We start from the raw sequence: 14,434 nt of genomic DNA, 5'->3' as shown, positions 1-14,434 counted from the left end.
AAATGATTTGGAGTCATACAGCTAAGAAGTATCTGAGGCAAGATTTGAATTCACAAAGATGAGTTTTTCTGACACTAGATCTGGCATTCTTTCCATGAGTGGGAAGTGGCAGGATAGAAAGGTTTTGAGTAAATAGCTTAGTGACTAATCTATCCATGTCATCTATATCTATATTTACATATCTAATTATCCATGATCAACCACATTCATAATCTCTTTGGGTTCAGGGTGATGAAATTTTATTTATAAAAATTCCTGAAGACCATCTAGCAAGCTGGGGAGTTTGTGATCTGCCTTAGTGAGGAGAATGCTCACAATCAAAACACATAGAAACTTGACTGATATGAAAAGATGAAATGATCTCTCCAGGTTTTTTCATCTCTAAATCTAAGACCTTATGAACTTAATTAAGCCTATTAGGCAGCTAAATTAAAAATGAAAGCTCTTATCCTATTCCAGGGGTCAATAACAAATTAAAAGCAGTAGATATAAAAGAAATATAGGAAGACATCAAGCATTTATAAGCTCCTATTATGTGCCAGACATTGTGCAAAGTACTTTACAAATATCTCATCTGATCCTTACAAACAACCCTGAGAGATAGGCACTATTATTATCCCAATTTTATAGATGAAAAAGCCATTCACAAAGCTTGTAAATGATTGGGATAAAATCTGAACTAAGGTTTTTCTGACTTCAAGAACAGAGCTCTATCTACTATGTCACCAAGATAAACTCTGTTAGTGACCTGAATTGATTACTTCCTTTATGATGAGGTAATCCTTATTTCTAAGATGAGTTCTTGAAATAATATTGCTTTGGTGGAAGTGGAGGGAGGAAGGGTGGAAAGTACAGAGTGTGCTCCACTAATCAGTAAAGGGTTTTAGAAGAAAGATCAGATGAAATGAATCTTCCCCCCCAGCTCTTATCTGTAGTTATAGTCTCAGCCAAAAGTGATACTCATAGCTTAGGAGTAAAATGACAATTATTTTCCACACTGGACCTGGAGTCAGGAAGTCTCATATTCCTGAGTTCAAATCCAGTTTCAGACATTTACTAACTGGGTGACCTCAGGTAAATCATTTAACCTTGTTTGCCTCAGTTTCTTCATCTGTAAAATAAATTGGAGAAGGAAAAATCCAGTATATTTGTCCAGAAAACCCCATATGGATAGGGTCATGAAGAGTCAGATACCACTGAACAACAGCCAAAGAAGAGCTAAACATAGACTTTCCTGTATAGCAAATGCTTAATAGAGGATTATTGATGGACTGATTGTTGACCAACTCCTGTGGTGCAAGTCTGAGATTGGGCCACTAGAAAAGGACTGACCTATTTTCTTGCTGAAAGTCCTGCATTTAATTAGCAGGAACTGGATCAAGGCCTTTAACTTTTTTTCACAGGGATCAGCAAACACTCCTTAGGTAGTAACTTTGATTAATCCTTAGCAAGCTACACTGACTTTAAATCACAGATACACAGGAAAGAGGTTCCAAGGCTTATTAATAATCCTTTCCACTATGCAGTGACCAGAAAATGGGCCAATCAAGGGGCTAGGTAATCTGCTCATTTGCTCCTTAAATAGTAAAGGCTGTCACACAAGGGATCTGATATTCACCATGAGATCTTCCTGGGGGAAGGGAAGAAAATGTAATCATGTTTTTAGCTCTCCATTTTCTATTTTGTCTTGGTAAAAATCTTTCTGCACAGCCCAAAAGATGAATCTTTTGATTCTTCAGATGTTTTTCTCCTCTCTTTACATATTTGACATTTCAAAATGAGTATGTCATAAGTCCTGATGAGAAATGAGTTTTTCTTGTTTTATACTCTTGTACAGAAATTGGACTTGTTCTTTGAACACCGAGCCCATTTCTGGAGCCCCAGACTGGCCTGTTAAGATTTGGAGAGCCTTTCCCCTGGATGTTCCTCTTTTTTTCTCCTGGCCTCAGTGTGTTAGTGGCCTTCCTCAGCTGGCGCACAGCTCAGCTCTTGCTCTGCCCAGGATGTCTGAACATAGTTCCATGATGGCTTCTGGATATGAACCCCCCCCCCCATACTTCTAAGGCATTCTCTGTTGAACTCTTTAAGATCTGAATGGAGCCCTCAAGCCAAATATGGACAGTGACATTTTTTTGAGAAAAATGAAATGATCATTGTGCCAATCTCTTAACTAAAGTTCCTTCATCTTAGAAAACAGCATTTGTTATGGGATAGGATGAAAGGAAACTTTAGAATGCTACTTGGTGGAAAGTCTTATAAATTCTTAGCCAGAATATATAACACTCTGCAAGTTGGTACTGAGCCCATATCCCAAAGAGATCAAAGAAAGAAGAAAATGATACATCTATATAAAATATTGCACCTATTTTAGTGCAAAGAACTAAAAACTAAGAGATTGTCCATTGATTGGGTTATGGCCAAAGAAATTATGGAATACTGTTTTGCCATAAGATGATAAAAAGAATGGTTCAGAGAAATCTGGGAAAACTTGTTTAAACTGATGCAGAGTAAAGGGAGCTGATCAGGAGAATGACTTATACTATAAGAATAAATTGAAAAAACAACTTTGAAAGACTTGAGAACTCTGACTAACATAATGACAGACTATGATTTCGGAGAACTGATGATACGGAATATTACTTCCTCACAAGAGAGGTGATAGGCTAATATAATGAATATTAAATATAATTTTTATCATGGCCAATGTGGGAATTTGTTTTGTTTGACTCAGCATATTTGTTACAAAAGTTTTTCCTCCATCCTAAGGGATGGAGGGAGATGTGAAGAAGAGAAAATAAATACTTAGTTGAAAAAGAATAAAATTTAATTTAAAAAGGGAGGAATGCTGGTTATTCAATCCATCAATCATCCAGCATTTAGTTAATACTATGTGCCAGGAAAATGTGCTAGGTGCACATACAAAGAATGCAACAATCTTTACTTTCAAGGAACTGATATTCTAATTGCAGACAAGTACATATGTAAATATACATTTGTTGCTTACTTGTTGGTCTGACTCTTCATGACCTAATTGGAGTTTTTTTGGGCAAAGATTCTGGAATGATTTGCCATTTCCTTCTCCAGCTCATTTTACAGATGAGGAAAAAGGGTTAAGTGACTTGTCCAGAATCACAAGCTATTAAATGTCTGAGGCTGGAATTGTACTAAGTCTTTCTGATTCCAAATTCAGCACTCTATCTACTGTACCACTTCACTGATTATAAATGTACATAGAGGGCCCCAAAGAGGGAAGTAGGATGCTCATAAATGGGTATAGAATCCTTAAAAGCTTCATGAAAATTTAGTTTCTTTTCAGGAAAGAAGGGAGAGTCAATATATCTTTTTTTTCCCCCCATTCTGTTGCTTGATGTAAGATGCATATATTCTCTGAGATAAGCATAGTGTCTGAGCCTTTGATTTTATTGACATAGGGAATTCTTGGGTAAGGAATATTCCTCTATCAGTGCTGATTAGCACCTTCACTGCAATGCATATCGTAGAGTTGCTAAGATTGATGAAGCATTAAGTGACTGGCCAATGTATCCTGTATGTGTCCAAGATAAAAACCTGAACCCAGGTTCTAATGTTAGCTCTCCATTCATTAGACCATAATGCTTCTCTGAGAAAAGTTTATTGTTGTTTATAAAAAAACCAAATGAACATTATTATTACATTTTAGAAAAGGTGATGTATATAATGTTGAACAAAAATACAAGTATACAAATTGTTAACTCACCTTTCACAGTTAGGGCCAGCATATTTTTCTTTACAAATACATCGTACCACACCACTTTTTCTGTAACAGGATACTGCAAAACTAGATTTTGAGAAGAGAAAATCAGAAAAAAATAATTTAAATGGAAACATATCTTTAACTTTTGATTATCTCTATTGCAAATTACTGCCAGAAAATCTTGCTATCAAGTTTTCATTTATTTCCATCATTTGATCAAGTCCTCTGTTGACCAAAACATTAGTTTATTCTTATATTATTAATAGACGCTTATAGGAGCTTTAAAAATTGTACAACTCTTTACATATATGTCATAATCTATTATGAGTAAAACCCTTTTCATATATTATTCCTTGATTAGAAGCTTGAATCAACCACTGAACATTTTTTAAGCACTTACATATTCTATACCTCATGCAGATATTGGCAATACAAAGACAAAAAGAAACAATTCATGTCTTCAAGAAAAGAACTTTAAAAAAGAACACCTTTGACAGCAAATTTCTTTGATAAATTTCTCTGATAATATTTTATCTGATAAAGATAAATAAAGAATTGGTTCAAATATATAAAAATGACAATTGTTCTCCAATTACATAAATGATCAAAGAATATGAATAATTTGAATGTAAGAAATTCAAGATATCAGCAACCATATAAAAATGTTCTAATAATTAATGATTAGAGAAATGCAAATTTAAACAGCTCTGAGGTTCTACTTCACATCTGTTATATTGATCCAATAGTTGATAAAAAAGGAAAATGACAATTGTTGTAGGGGCAGAGTAAAGAAAGGCTCTATGGAGTAATCTCAGTGGAGCTGTGAATTAGTTCAGTCATTCTAGAAAGCAATGTCCCCAAAGTCATTAAACTATGCCTACCCTTTGACTCAGCCATATTCTTGGTCTTAAACCTCAAATACATCAAGAGGGAAAATACATACACAAAAATATTTTGTACAAAAAAGTTTTAAAGAATATTTTTTAAATAGAAATAGCAGCTATTTTTGTTGTAGTGGAGAACTGGAAACAAAAAGTACAGTATTTATCAACTGGGGAGTAGCTGAATAAATGATCATATATGACTACAATGGAATATTATTGTATAATAAGAAATAATTAAAGGGATAGTTTCACAGAAACCTAGAAAATTGTGCCTGAATTGATGAAGATTGATATAAACTAAAGCAAGATTACAATTTCTACAGTAATAGCAAGAGTGTAAAGAAAAACAACTTAGAAAGACAAATAAATTTGATGACCAACTTTGTCTCTAGAGGATCAATAATGAAGCATATTTCTTACATCCTTATATAGGGTGATGTGCTCATTGAGTAGAATGTGATGTATATTTTGCATTTAACAAATGTATGGATTTGTTTTGTTCAACTATGCTTATTTGTTCCAATTGCTGTGTTACTCCTTTATTTTACTTTTATTTTAATTTTTATTATTTGGGAGAGGTTCTGGAGAAAAAAGAAAGGAAATAAAAAAGATTCTTTAAAACATTTAAAAGTGCAAGCAAGAGATGGAAGTCTAGAGAGACACACAGACAGACAGGATAGCTTTGAAAATAACATGGTGGATTTGTAAATTTCTTTTAAAAACATTTATGATATATTAAAATATTTCACTAAAATTAGAATAAACTATATCCATAGAGTTCTCCTCATCTACTCTTGTTCTGACAAAAAAAGGAAAAAAAAAGAAATGAATTTATTATGGAATGCCCTGTTTTTTTATTTTCTATTGTTTATTTGTTTAAGAAGACCAGAACAATAGAATTTCCAGGCCAAGAGATTCTAATCTTTTATACCTTCTCTGTTTAGGATAATTAATTCTTAATTACTTTCAAGCAAAAAAAAAATCATTTAAAAATGAGATGGAAAGTATTAGAAATGTTTGGGTAAGAAGGCAACATTCAGATTATTAAAGCAGGGAAAATTGAGTGTTCCATTTCTACATTTGTAAGATTTGGCCACTATACATGAATCCATCTACACAAAAAGAGCAAAGATGAATGTTTTAAAGACTTTTAAATTAGTTTTGGCTCTGTTATTGTACAAGCAATGAAATTTGGCCATAATGCTCTCATCTTGCTGCATATACCAGCACCTCTCATCTCATGTTATTTAGGAGAAAACAAATGGACTTGTTTGCCATGTTTGGAGATGTTTATAAAATCACTGAGAAAACAATATGTGATTCTCTGGGAAAGACAATGTTGATAATTTATCTTCTGTAACAGTTAGCTAAAAACATTCCAATCAAATTACTCTTTCTTAATCTTTTAAAAAAATCTATTTTGTTGGTTTGGATTATTGAGCCCACTAAGAGAAACATGGATAGTTTAGAGTACAAACATGGAAAAAAAAAAGCCTCTTAAATAATTCTTTTTGAAAGACAATATAGTTGCTCACTCCTTAGATTTAGAGCACTAAAACATCTGCTAGTGTCTGGAGGAGTATGCCTTCAATTAATTCTTTCTTTTCATGCCTCTGCATTGCAACTATTGCCACAGTGCCCAGTAACTGGGAAGAAAGGGTAAATGACTGGCTAGTGCCCAAGTAAATACATAAAATCTATGCAGACAATCCTTAAGATTAACTGTGTAACCAATGGGTTCAGCCACTTGGAAGCTCTAATACAGCACAGCTCACTTAGTGTTGTAGTCAACACTAACTGTTTATATTAAATTTTAGGGTAAGTTGGTTTTTGTTGGCTAAGGAAATATAAAAACCCTGGGATTATTTCTCAGTATTCCCTCAGTCTCATGCTGTTTCTTTAAGCCAATTGGAGCATCATGCTCTTGGAAGCTCTTTGGAGGCTTTACAAGAGAAGTAGACTTTTTTTTCATTTTTGCTTTAAAAAAATCAACTATTATATTCTTTGCTTTTCAAAATGGCCATTTGAATGGGGAACCCAAATTCTGAATATGTGTGCTCAAATTCTTGATACCTTAATATCTGAATAAAGTCACAGTATTACAAAATCACAGACTGTTGGAATTGGAAGGATAATGGACATCCTTTAGTGATTAGTGGACTAGAGTCTAGCCAACCTTCTCATTTCTCTCACTCCTTTATTCCTTCTCTTTTTTTAAACAGAGAAATGGAGGTAGCAAACATTTAATAATTTGCTCAAGGTCATACAATGGGTTTGTAATGAATAGGGATAGGGACTTGTGACTTCATTGGTGTAGAGAACTCTTAGATCAGGAAACTGCCTCCTACAACTGCAGGCTGGTACTTCAATTTAATAGTCTCAAAAAGTTGCCTAAAACACTGAGAGATTAAGTACCGTGCCAAGGGTCACACAGTCAATATATGTTGGAGGTGAGAATTGAATGTAGGTATTCTTGGCTCTGAGATCTACTCTCCATTATTTATAGAACTGATTAAAAAAAAATAAAATCTCTCAAAACCTGGGCCTCTGAACTTTCAGTTTAGGCTTCTATTCACCATGCTACAATAATTTTCTGAGGGAACTGTAGCTGCTGAGCCCTCTGGACCGTGAATATAGAGGGGGAGAGAAATGAAAGAAATAGAAAAAAAGAGGCTCCTGATTTAATCAGTATCTGAAATTAGTTCTCTAAATAGTCCAGTATGCAGCGTTAATAAAGTCAAGGTCACAGGTTAGATCTTAATATGAATTTATGTATTGTTGATGGTGGGACCAGATGGCAGAATGTGGATAGATAGTGCAAATCATAAACTTCAGTATTTCAGGGCATGCGTGATCTCATCCAAATGGGTTCTCACTTCCATTTTGTTGTTGGTTAGTCATTTCAGTTGTGTCTGACTCTGTGACCCCATCTGGAGTTTTCTTGGCAAGGATGCTGAAGTGGTTTATCATTTCCTTCTCCAGCTTCATCTGTAAAGTGGACATGATGACCTCAGGTCTCTTTCAGCTTTCTTCCCAGGATCCAGCTGTTATTCTTTCCTCTTATACATGAATAATTTACCTTTTCTCTAATTATTCTCTTTCCTCTTCCAGTAAGTCATTATCTTTCCTCCAAATACAGCCTTCTAAATTATCCTCTCTTTATGTAGTTCACCACTATTCCTATATTCACTTGGGTTTGCAATCTCTACATTATACTCAGCTCCCCATTCTCCCTCCCCTCATCTATCCAATCATTTACCAAGTTTTGGGGATTCTACCTTCACAGCACCTCTTCTATCTGCCTCTTCTTCACTTTACACCACCCAATATGCTCTGGCCCAATTCAATTATTTATGTCTGTGATTTGACATCTATCTAGGCAAATTTTCCTGGTGTCTTGTCTACTTCCTGGTCACAATCCATATCCATAAAGGAAAAAAAATAAAAATAGATGTTTGGTACCAGTGGAATTTTTTAGACCAATTACTATGTGACTATTTCTAGATACTCACTACTTTAGTGGCTTGAAAGTGTTAACACAGCTTTCAGAGGAGCCTTGGCTTACTTTGAGCCTAAGGCATTGGGAATCCTGGCTTGAAATTGAGAATAAGTTTTGCAATAGCAATTTAAAAATAATGATGTAGGAAAAGAGTATTGATGCATGGGGAATGAGATTGTGAGCACCTCATCTCCCAACAAATTAGTGTTGGATAATTCAGACAGGAAATTTTTGTCATTCATATAAGGGAAAATGCAATCACAGAATAATATAATTAGAAGATACCCCCAAAGGCTATCATTTTAATTCATCTTCCTCCCCTCCCCCACCTGGAGAATCTGCCTAACAGCTCAAGGTCTGAAAAATGAATGTTGCAATAAGAGCTCTTACATAATAAAATAGTAAGTGAAACTTGGAATCATTAGAATGTTGGATAGAACACATTTAACCCAAATAACTGTAATATGACAGGAAAGCTGTTTTCAGGTAATAATAAAAATACTATCTTGCATTTAAATAGCTATTTAAGTTTTGCAAAGCAATTTACATACATTATCTCATTTAATATTCACAACAATTGGGTGAGCCAATGCTATCATTATATCTGTTCATATAGCTATTAAGTGCCTGAGGAGGTATTTGAACCTGTATCTTACTGATTGCAAGCCTACTGCTCTCCATGTCATGCTCCCTCTCCAGAGAGTAGACAAGTGATCTGACATGGCTAAGGGCTATGCTCAAGTGTACAACCTGGATAAACAGTCAGTGAGAAAAGAGACTAAAAAGTAAGGAAGCATATGTAGTTTATATGAAAAATAAAGAGATGGTGAAAATGGTAACTTTCACATTTGTCATCACCTATTTCCCCACATATTAATATTATTACATATGATAAATATAGGATTGACTTTAAGGAATTGGTATTTTCTGAAAGACTGATGGGAGCTGTTCAAATATTTTCTTCTTTTAGTACATGCTGGAAGCACCAAATGATGGAATGATCAAAAGCAGTCAGGTTAAATGAAATTTTGATTTTTGTTTAAGAGAAAAAGATGAAAGGAGAAAACATTTTGACTTTCTTCCTTTGGATATGAGAAAAGATCACTATTTGACTGTGGAAAAAATTTATCTGTATAACAATACATCAAAGAAGTGAAGGGAAGGAGGGGGAGGAGAAACAAACATATAAGGGGACAACATTTGTATTAAACTTACTTGGCCATATGGGGCAGGGGGCAAGGGCATGGCTGACAGAGTCTAGGAGCTCCTCTGATGACATCCCCAATGAAACCATCTGGACACTTTTCACAGTGTTCTCCAGTAGTGTTCCGTTGACAGTTCTATGTAAAAAAAATAAAAGGACAAAAACAAAAGAGACCAGCATAAAATAAAAGTTCTATTGGCTCATATGAAGGAACCAAAGAATAGTGCCAAGTAGAACGGTCGCCAGACCTGGGTCTGCCAAGATGTTGTTAGATTAGATAGAGAGTGTTATTAATGGGTAAGATAGTAAGATGAAAGGGAAACCATTTTGAACAATTAAAGTTCAGAGCAAGAGAATGTTAATAGTATGATATATGAGACTAAGGCAATGCTACGGGGACTGACCACTTGAGACTTGAGAGTCTCTAATACAATTTAAAAAACAATGAAACTGCAACTATTTTTTTATGTTTAAGTAAAATAATAAAGCCTGGTGTGGTGGTTATGCTGATAATTCCTAAGACTGGGGAGCCTGAGGTGGGTGGATCATTTGAATTTAGGAATTCTGAATTGCAGTGGCCTAAACCAATATTAGCGTGTCTGTGCTTAGTCTGGCATTAATATGATGGTCCCCTAGGAGTCGGAGATGGGAGCGAGGAATGAATTGGTCCAAGAAAGAAATGAAACAGCTCTACGCTCCCATAGTGATCATTAGTGGGATTGGGTCTGTCCGTGGATGCTTTCCTTCTAGCTTCAGTCTTGATCATTAAATAGATAGATGGAAAAGATGAGTGAATAAAGCTCTTGCCTGGATTCAGAAGAAGTCTGATTTTAAATCTGGTCTTAGACACTAGCTGTGTGACCCTGAGCAAATCATTCAATCCTGCTTGCTTCAGTTACCTTAACTTTAAAATGGAGACAATAAAAGTACCTACCTCTGTGTGTTGTTGTGAGGATCACAACATTGCAAAGTGCTGAGCACAGTACCTGGCTCATAATAATACCTTATAATGTTAGCTATGAATATTAGGTATAAAAGTTTAACGTGTTAGCTTCTAAGATGTCTTGCTTACTCCAAATAAAACATGGTTTGAAGTCAGGAAGTCATCAATACTTAAAATTCAAAAGGGTAACAAGATTGAATTCTAGTTCTGGATATTCCAAAAGGATCAGCCTATTTTCCTGACATGAAAATAGCATCAAAAGAAAACTGCTTCTATCACAATGGAATGTGTGGTAAAATAGGAAAAAAAATCTGAATTTGGTTCATTCTAGCTTCTTCACTAATTTCTGATATATGATCTTGAGCAAGTTATTAAATTTCTCTGGCCCAAAGCCTACACATTGGAGTAGATGAAAGTTAATTCTTTCTATGATTTATGGCCCATATGGATAGATTAGAAGACCAACAATATCTCCAATAGAAGTAATTAGAAAATAAAGAATAGGGAAGATTAAAAAAGAGACACACTACTAATTTGTTATATTGTTTCTTATTTCTGAATGCAAAAACACTTTTAAAATATATATAGAGAGAAATACAGCCTTCTTTGCCCGTATGGATTGTTAGAATGTCCGGTAGCCTGCACTAAGTATCTTTTGCATATCTTGTATTATATTAGATATTGGAAGAGCTTCAAAGGCCATGAATGTACAGAGCCTATTCGTAAAGAAATGTCAATCTAGCTGGAAAATTGTAATGTGCACAACAGATAGGTGGCCTACCAATTAGAGTATGATAAATGCATAGGCAAAATTCAAAGTTCTTTAAGTAAGGAGAAGTGTAAGAGAGGATGTACATGGGGCAGTTAGGCAGTACAGTAGAAAGAGCACCAGTCCTGGAATTAGGAGGAGCTGAACACAAATCTGACTTTAGACATTTCTTGATTGTCTCCAAAAATAAATCAATAAAATTTTAAAAAGAAGACAAAAGAGGTACATTTGTATATTAGCGATTTATGAAATGCTACAAAGAGATAGATGATTCTAATTTTTTTGGAGTTGTCCTCTGTATTACATGACAATGGAATTTTAATTTATTTTAATTTTCATTTATTAAAATTTTATTTATTTTAAATTTTCATTTATTGAAAAAACAAATGTACAGGATGCGTTTGCACTGATCCTGTGGGAAGGATTGTGCAATGAGGAATCCAGCTTTAAGTATTAATATTCAAGCAGGAAAGGTAGATTTCTATTTCCCTCAGTAGCATCTAAGCATAAAAAAATATTCCAGGATGTAAACTTTTTTCTTTAATAGAATCTGGGTTTAAAATGAATCAAATATGTCCAAATGAGCCAAATAATGAAAACAAACCTCTGGAAGGAGGCTAGTCATTACTATAGTGTTCACAGTGGATATTTAATTATTTATGAATGTTTTACATGAAAACAATCTATAACCAGCACTTGATGGTGGTTATATTATCAGAGCAGGATTTAAGAATAAATCTGGGTCCTTGTCAATTAGATATATTTAAAGGAACTTGATCATTCTTTTGAAACTAAAATAGGGCCAGAACCAGAACAGTTTATAAAAAGATGGCAACAATGTAAAGAAAAACAATTTCGAAAGACTTGAGAATCCTGATTAATGAAATGACAAGCTATGTCTCCGGAGAACCTATGATGAAGCATGTTAGTGAAGTCTTGACAGAGAGGTGATGCACACCAGCTGCAGAAACATATATATTTCAACATTTGCACTGTGTGGCTTTGTTTTTGCTTCATTATGCATATTTGTTATAGTTTATTTTTCTCCATTTCTCTTGATTTTTCCTTAAGGGAAGTGGGTTAGCACTAGTAATATATAAAAAAGATGACTATTGTCAATATAAATTTTTTGTATTACTATAAATTATCATTTCTTTTTTATGTATTTCTTTTTTAGATACACAAATGAGAACAGAAGAAATTTAATAAAGTATAGGCCAACAGGATAGTTTTAAAAGTAACATGTAGAATTTATTGTATGTATTTTTTCAAGAGCAATATTTGCAATTTCATAAAGATATTCTCTCTATATATATTCTAGAATTATATATGTATATTCTAGAATATATATATGTATTTTCTATATATTTATTCTTTGTGTCTTGCTGTATGGAAATACTGTCTTTTGGTGTTTTAAGTTTGGAAAAAAATTTAAAAGAAAAAAGAAAAAAAGTTGGAAATGAATGAAATTCTTTGTTGCTATTTCCCTTTTCCTTTAATGAAATATAAACAGTGTTTCTTCAGTCTTTTGTGTAAATAAGAAATAGAGATGTAACCAAAAGTCAAAATCGATGACTACTTTATCCCAGACTTGACATTCTTACCACCTGATCATTTCTTGATCTTTTACAATCTAGCTTCCGATTTTACAACTCAAGTGAAATATATCTTAAATACTCTCTGTAACTTTTGGGAATGTTGACTAACCCCACCTCCTGTCTACTTTCTCCTTAGGTTCCTTGATACTGTTTCTTCCTGGCTCTTCTGTTGCCTATCTGATAACTACTTCATAGTGTCGTTGGTTAATAATACTCTGTCCTTTATAACACCAACCTATATTTATTTATTCTTGTACATGTAATGTCTCTCCAGTAGAATTTAATATTCTTGAGGGCAGGGATTGTTCTATTTACTCTGGGTGTCTAGACCTTGCATATGGTTGGTGCTGATTTTTAAAAAATTGGTATTACTGTATTGTTAAATGTTGTCTAAATTATTTTGTCTTCATGATGCTGAGCTACAGGCAGGACTTCCAGGATGTTTGTAAAAGTGTCCTAAATTTGTTTCCATTGTTGGACAGATGAAGCCCATCTGTGCAGGAGAAAATGTAGCAGTTGTAAGCTGTAAGGTCATTCTTCATGCTTGAAGAACCTATTAAGTTGCAAAACTGAGCCAATACCCATTATAATCTCTTATTGCTTGATGGATGTTTGTGAATTCCTTGGCTGCCCTGGAAGTGGGGGAACAATTGCCCTCAAGGGTAAAAACACCAAATCTCTTCCAACCCTTCTAATTTTCACAAAGTACAAACACTTTTCCTCATTTGCTTCATTTATCTAAATGTCTATTATGAGATTTTCTAAGAGGCATCTATACATTTTAGATCATAGATATTTGCTTTGCAATGAGTTTTTCTTGCCTAAATCTTCAACTATTTTGCCATTTAAACATGAAAATGCCATAGAACTTATAGAAATAACATTTGGTAAACAGTAATTTCACTTAAATGTAGGTCTTTGGAAAGTGATTAAGGGAAATCCATATGGAGAGGTGAAGAGATAGTGTGGTATAGTGGAGATTAGAGAGCTGTCCTGAGAGATAGGAAGATCTTAGGTTCAGATCTTAAATACTGGCTGATGGACTCTGGACAAATCACTTAATTTTCAGTGTCTTATGTTACATATATGCATACATATGTGTACACAGGATGGAAAATGTATACATATGTATGTACATGTACTTATATACATTTACACACACATACATATATACATAGACAGAGAGACAGAAAGAGAGAGAGACAGAGAGACACAGAGAGAGACACACACAGAGACAGAGAGACAGAGATATATATAGACAGAGAGACAGAGACAAAAAGAGAGACAGAGACAGAGATAGAGAGACAGAGAGACAAAGAGAGACAGAGACAGAGAGACAGAGACAAAGAGAGACAGAGAGACAGAGAGAAATAGAGACAGAGAGAGAGAAGAGAGAGAGAAAGAAGAGAGAGAGAGAGAGAGAGAGAGAGAGAGAGAGAGAGAGAGAGAGAGAGGTCTTTTTTAGTCAGGAAGAGACACGCAGAGAGAGTTTTTCAGTCATGTATGACTCTTTGTGACCCCATTTGGGGTTTTCTTTGCAGAAAACCTGGAGTTGTTTGTCATTTCCTTCTCTGGATCATTTTACAGATGAGAAAAGTGAGACGAACAGGACTAAGTGAGTGGTCTAGGATCAGAAACTAGAAAAGTCTAAGGACAGATCTGAAGTCAAGAAGATGAGTCTTCCCGACTTCAGGCTCAGCACTCAGTCTAATGTACTACTTAGCTGCTCTGTACAAAGATGTTTACATGTCTCTTCATTGAGGGTATGGAGAGCAAGAATTGTGTCTTCATATCCCTAGAACTT

The 14,434-nt window shown here is 34.4% G+C and overlaps 1 protein-coding gene across 2 annotated transcripts in view; it reads right to left on the bottom strand.

Annotated features, from left to right (window-relative positions):
• Window positions 1-14,434, bottom strand: part of LAMA4 (laminin subunit alpha 4) — a 170,702-nt gene that overhangs the window by 98,135 nt on the left and 58,133 nt on the right. For both annotated transcript variants that reach the window (XM_031964386.1, XM_031964387.1), the window contains exons 3-4: window positions 9,332-9,456; window positions 3,737-3,817 (exon numbers count right to left, since the gene is read on the bottom strand). In XM_031964386.1, coding sequence (XP_031820246.1) covers window positions 3,737-3,817; window positions 9,332-9,456 — 206 coding nt within the window. The remainder of the gene's footprint in view (window positions 1-3,736; window positions 3,818-9,331; window positions 9,457-14,434) is intronic.

Source organism: Sarcophilus harrisii, chromosome 4 (genome assembly GCF_902635505.1).
Source record: "Sarcophilus harrisii chromosome 4, mSarHar1.11, whole genome shotgun sequence".
Classification (NCBI taxonomy): domain Eukaryota; kingdom Metazoa; phylum Chordata; class Mammalia; order Dasyuromorphia; family Dasyuridae; genus Sarcophilus; species Sarcophilus harrisii.
This window is presented reverse-complemented; position numbering and strand designations above follow the sequence as displayed.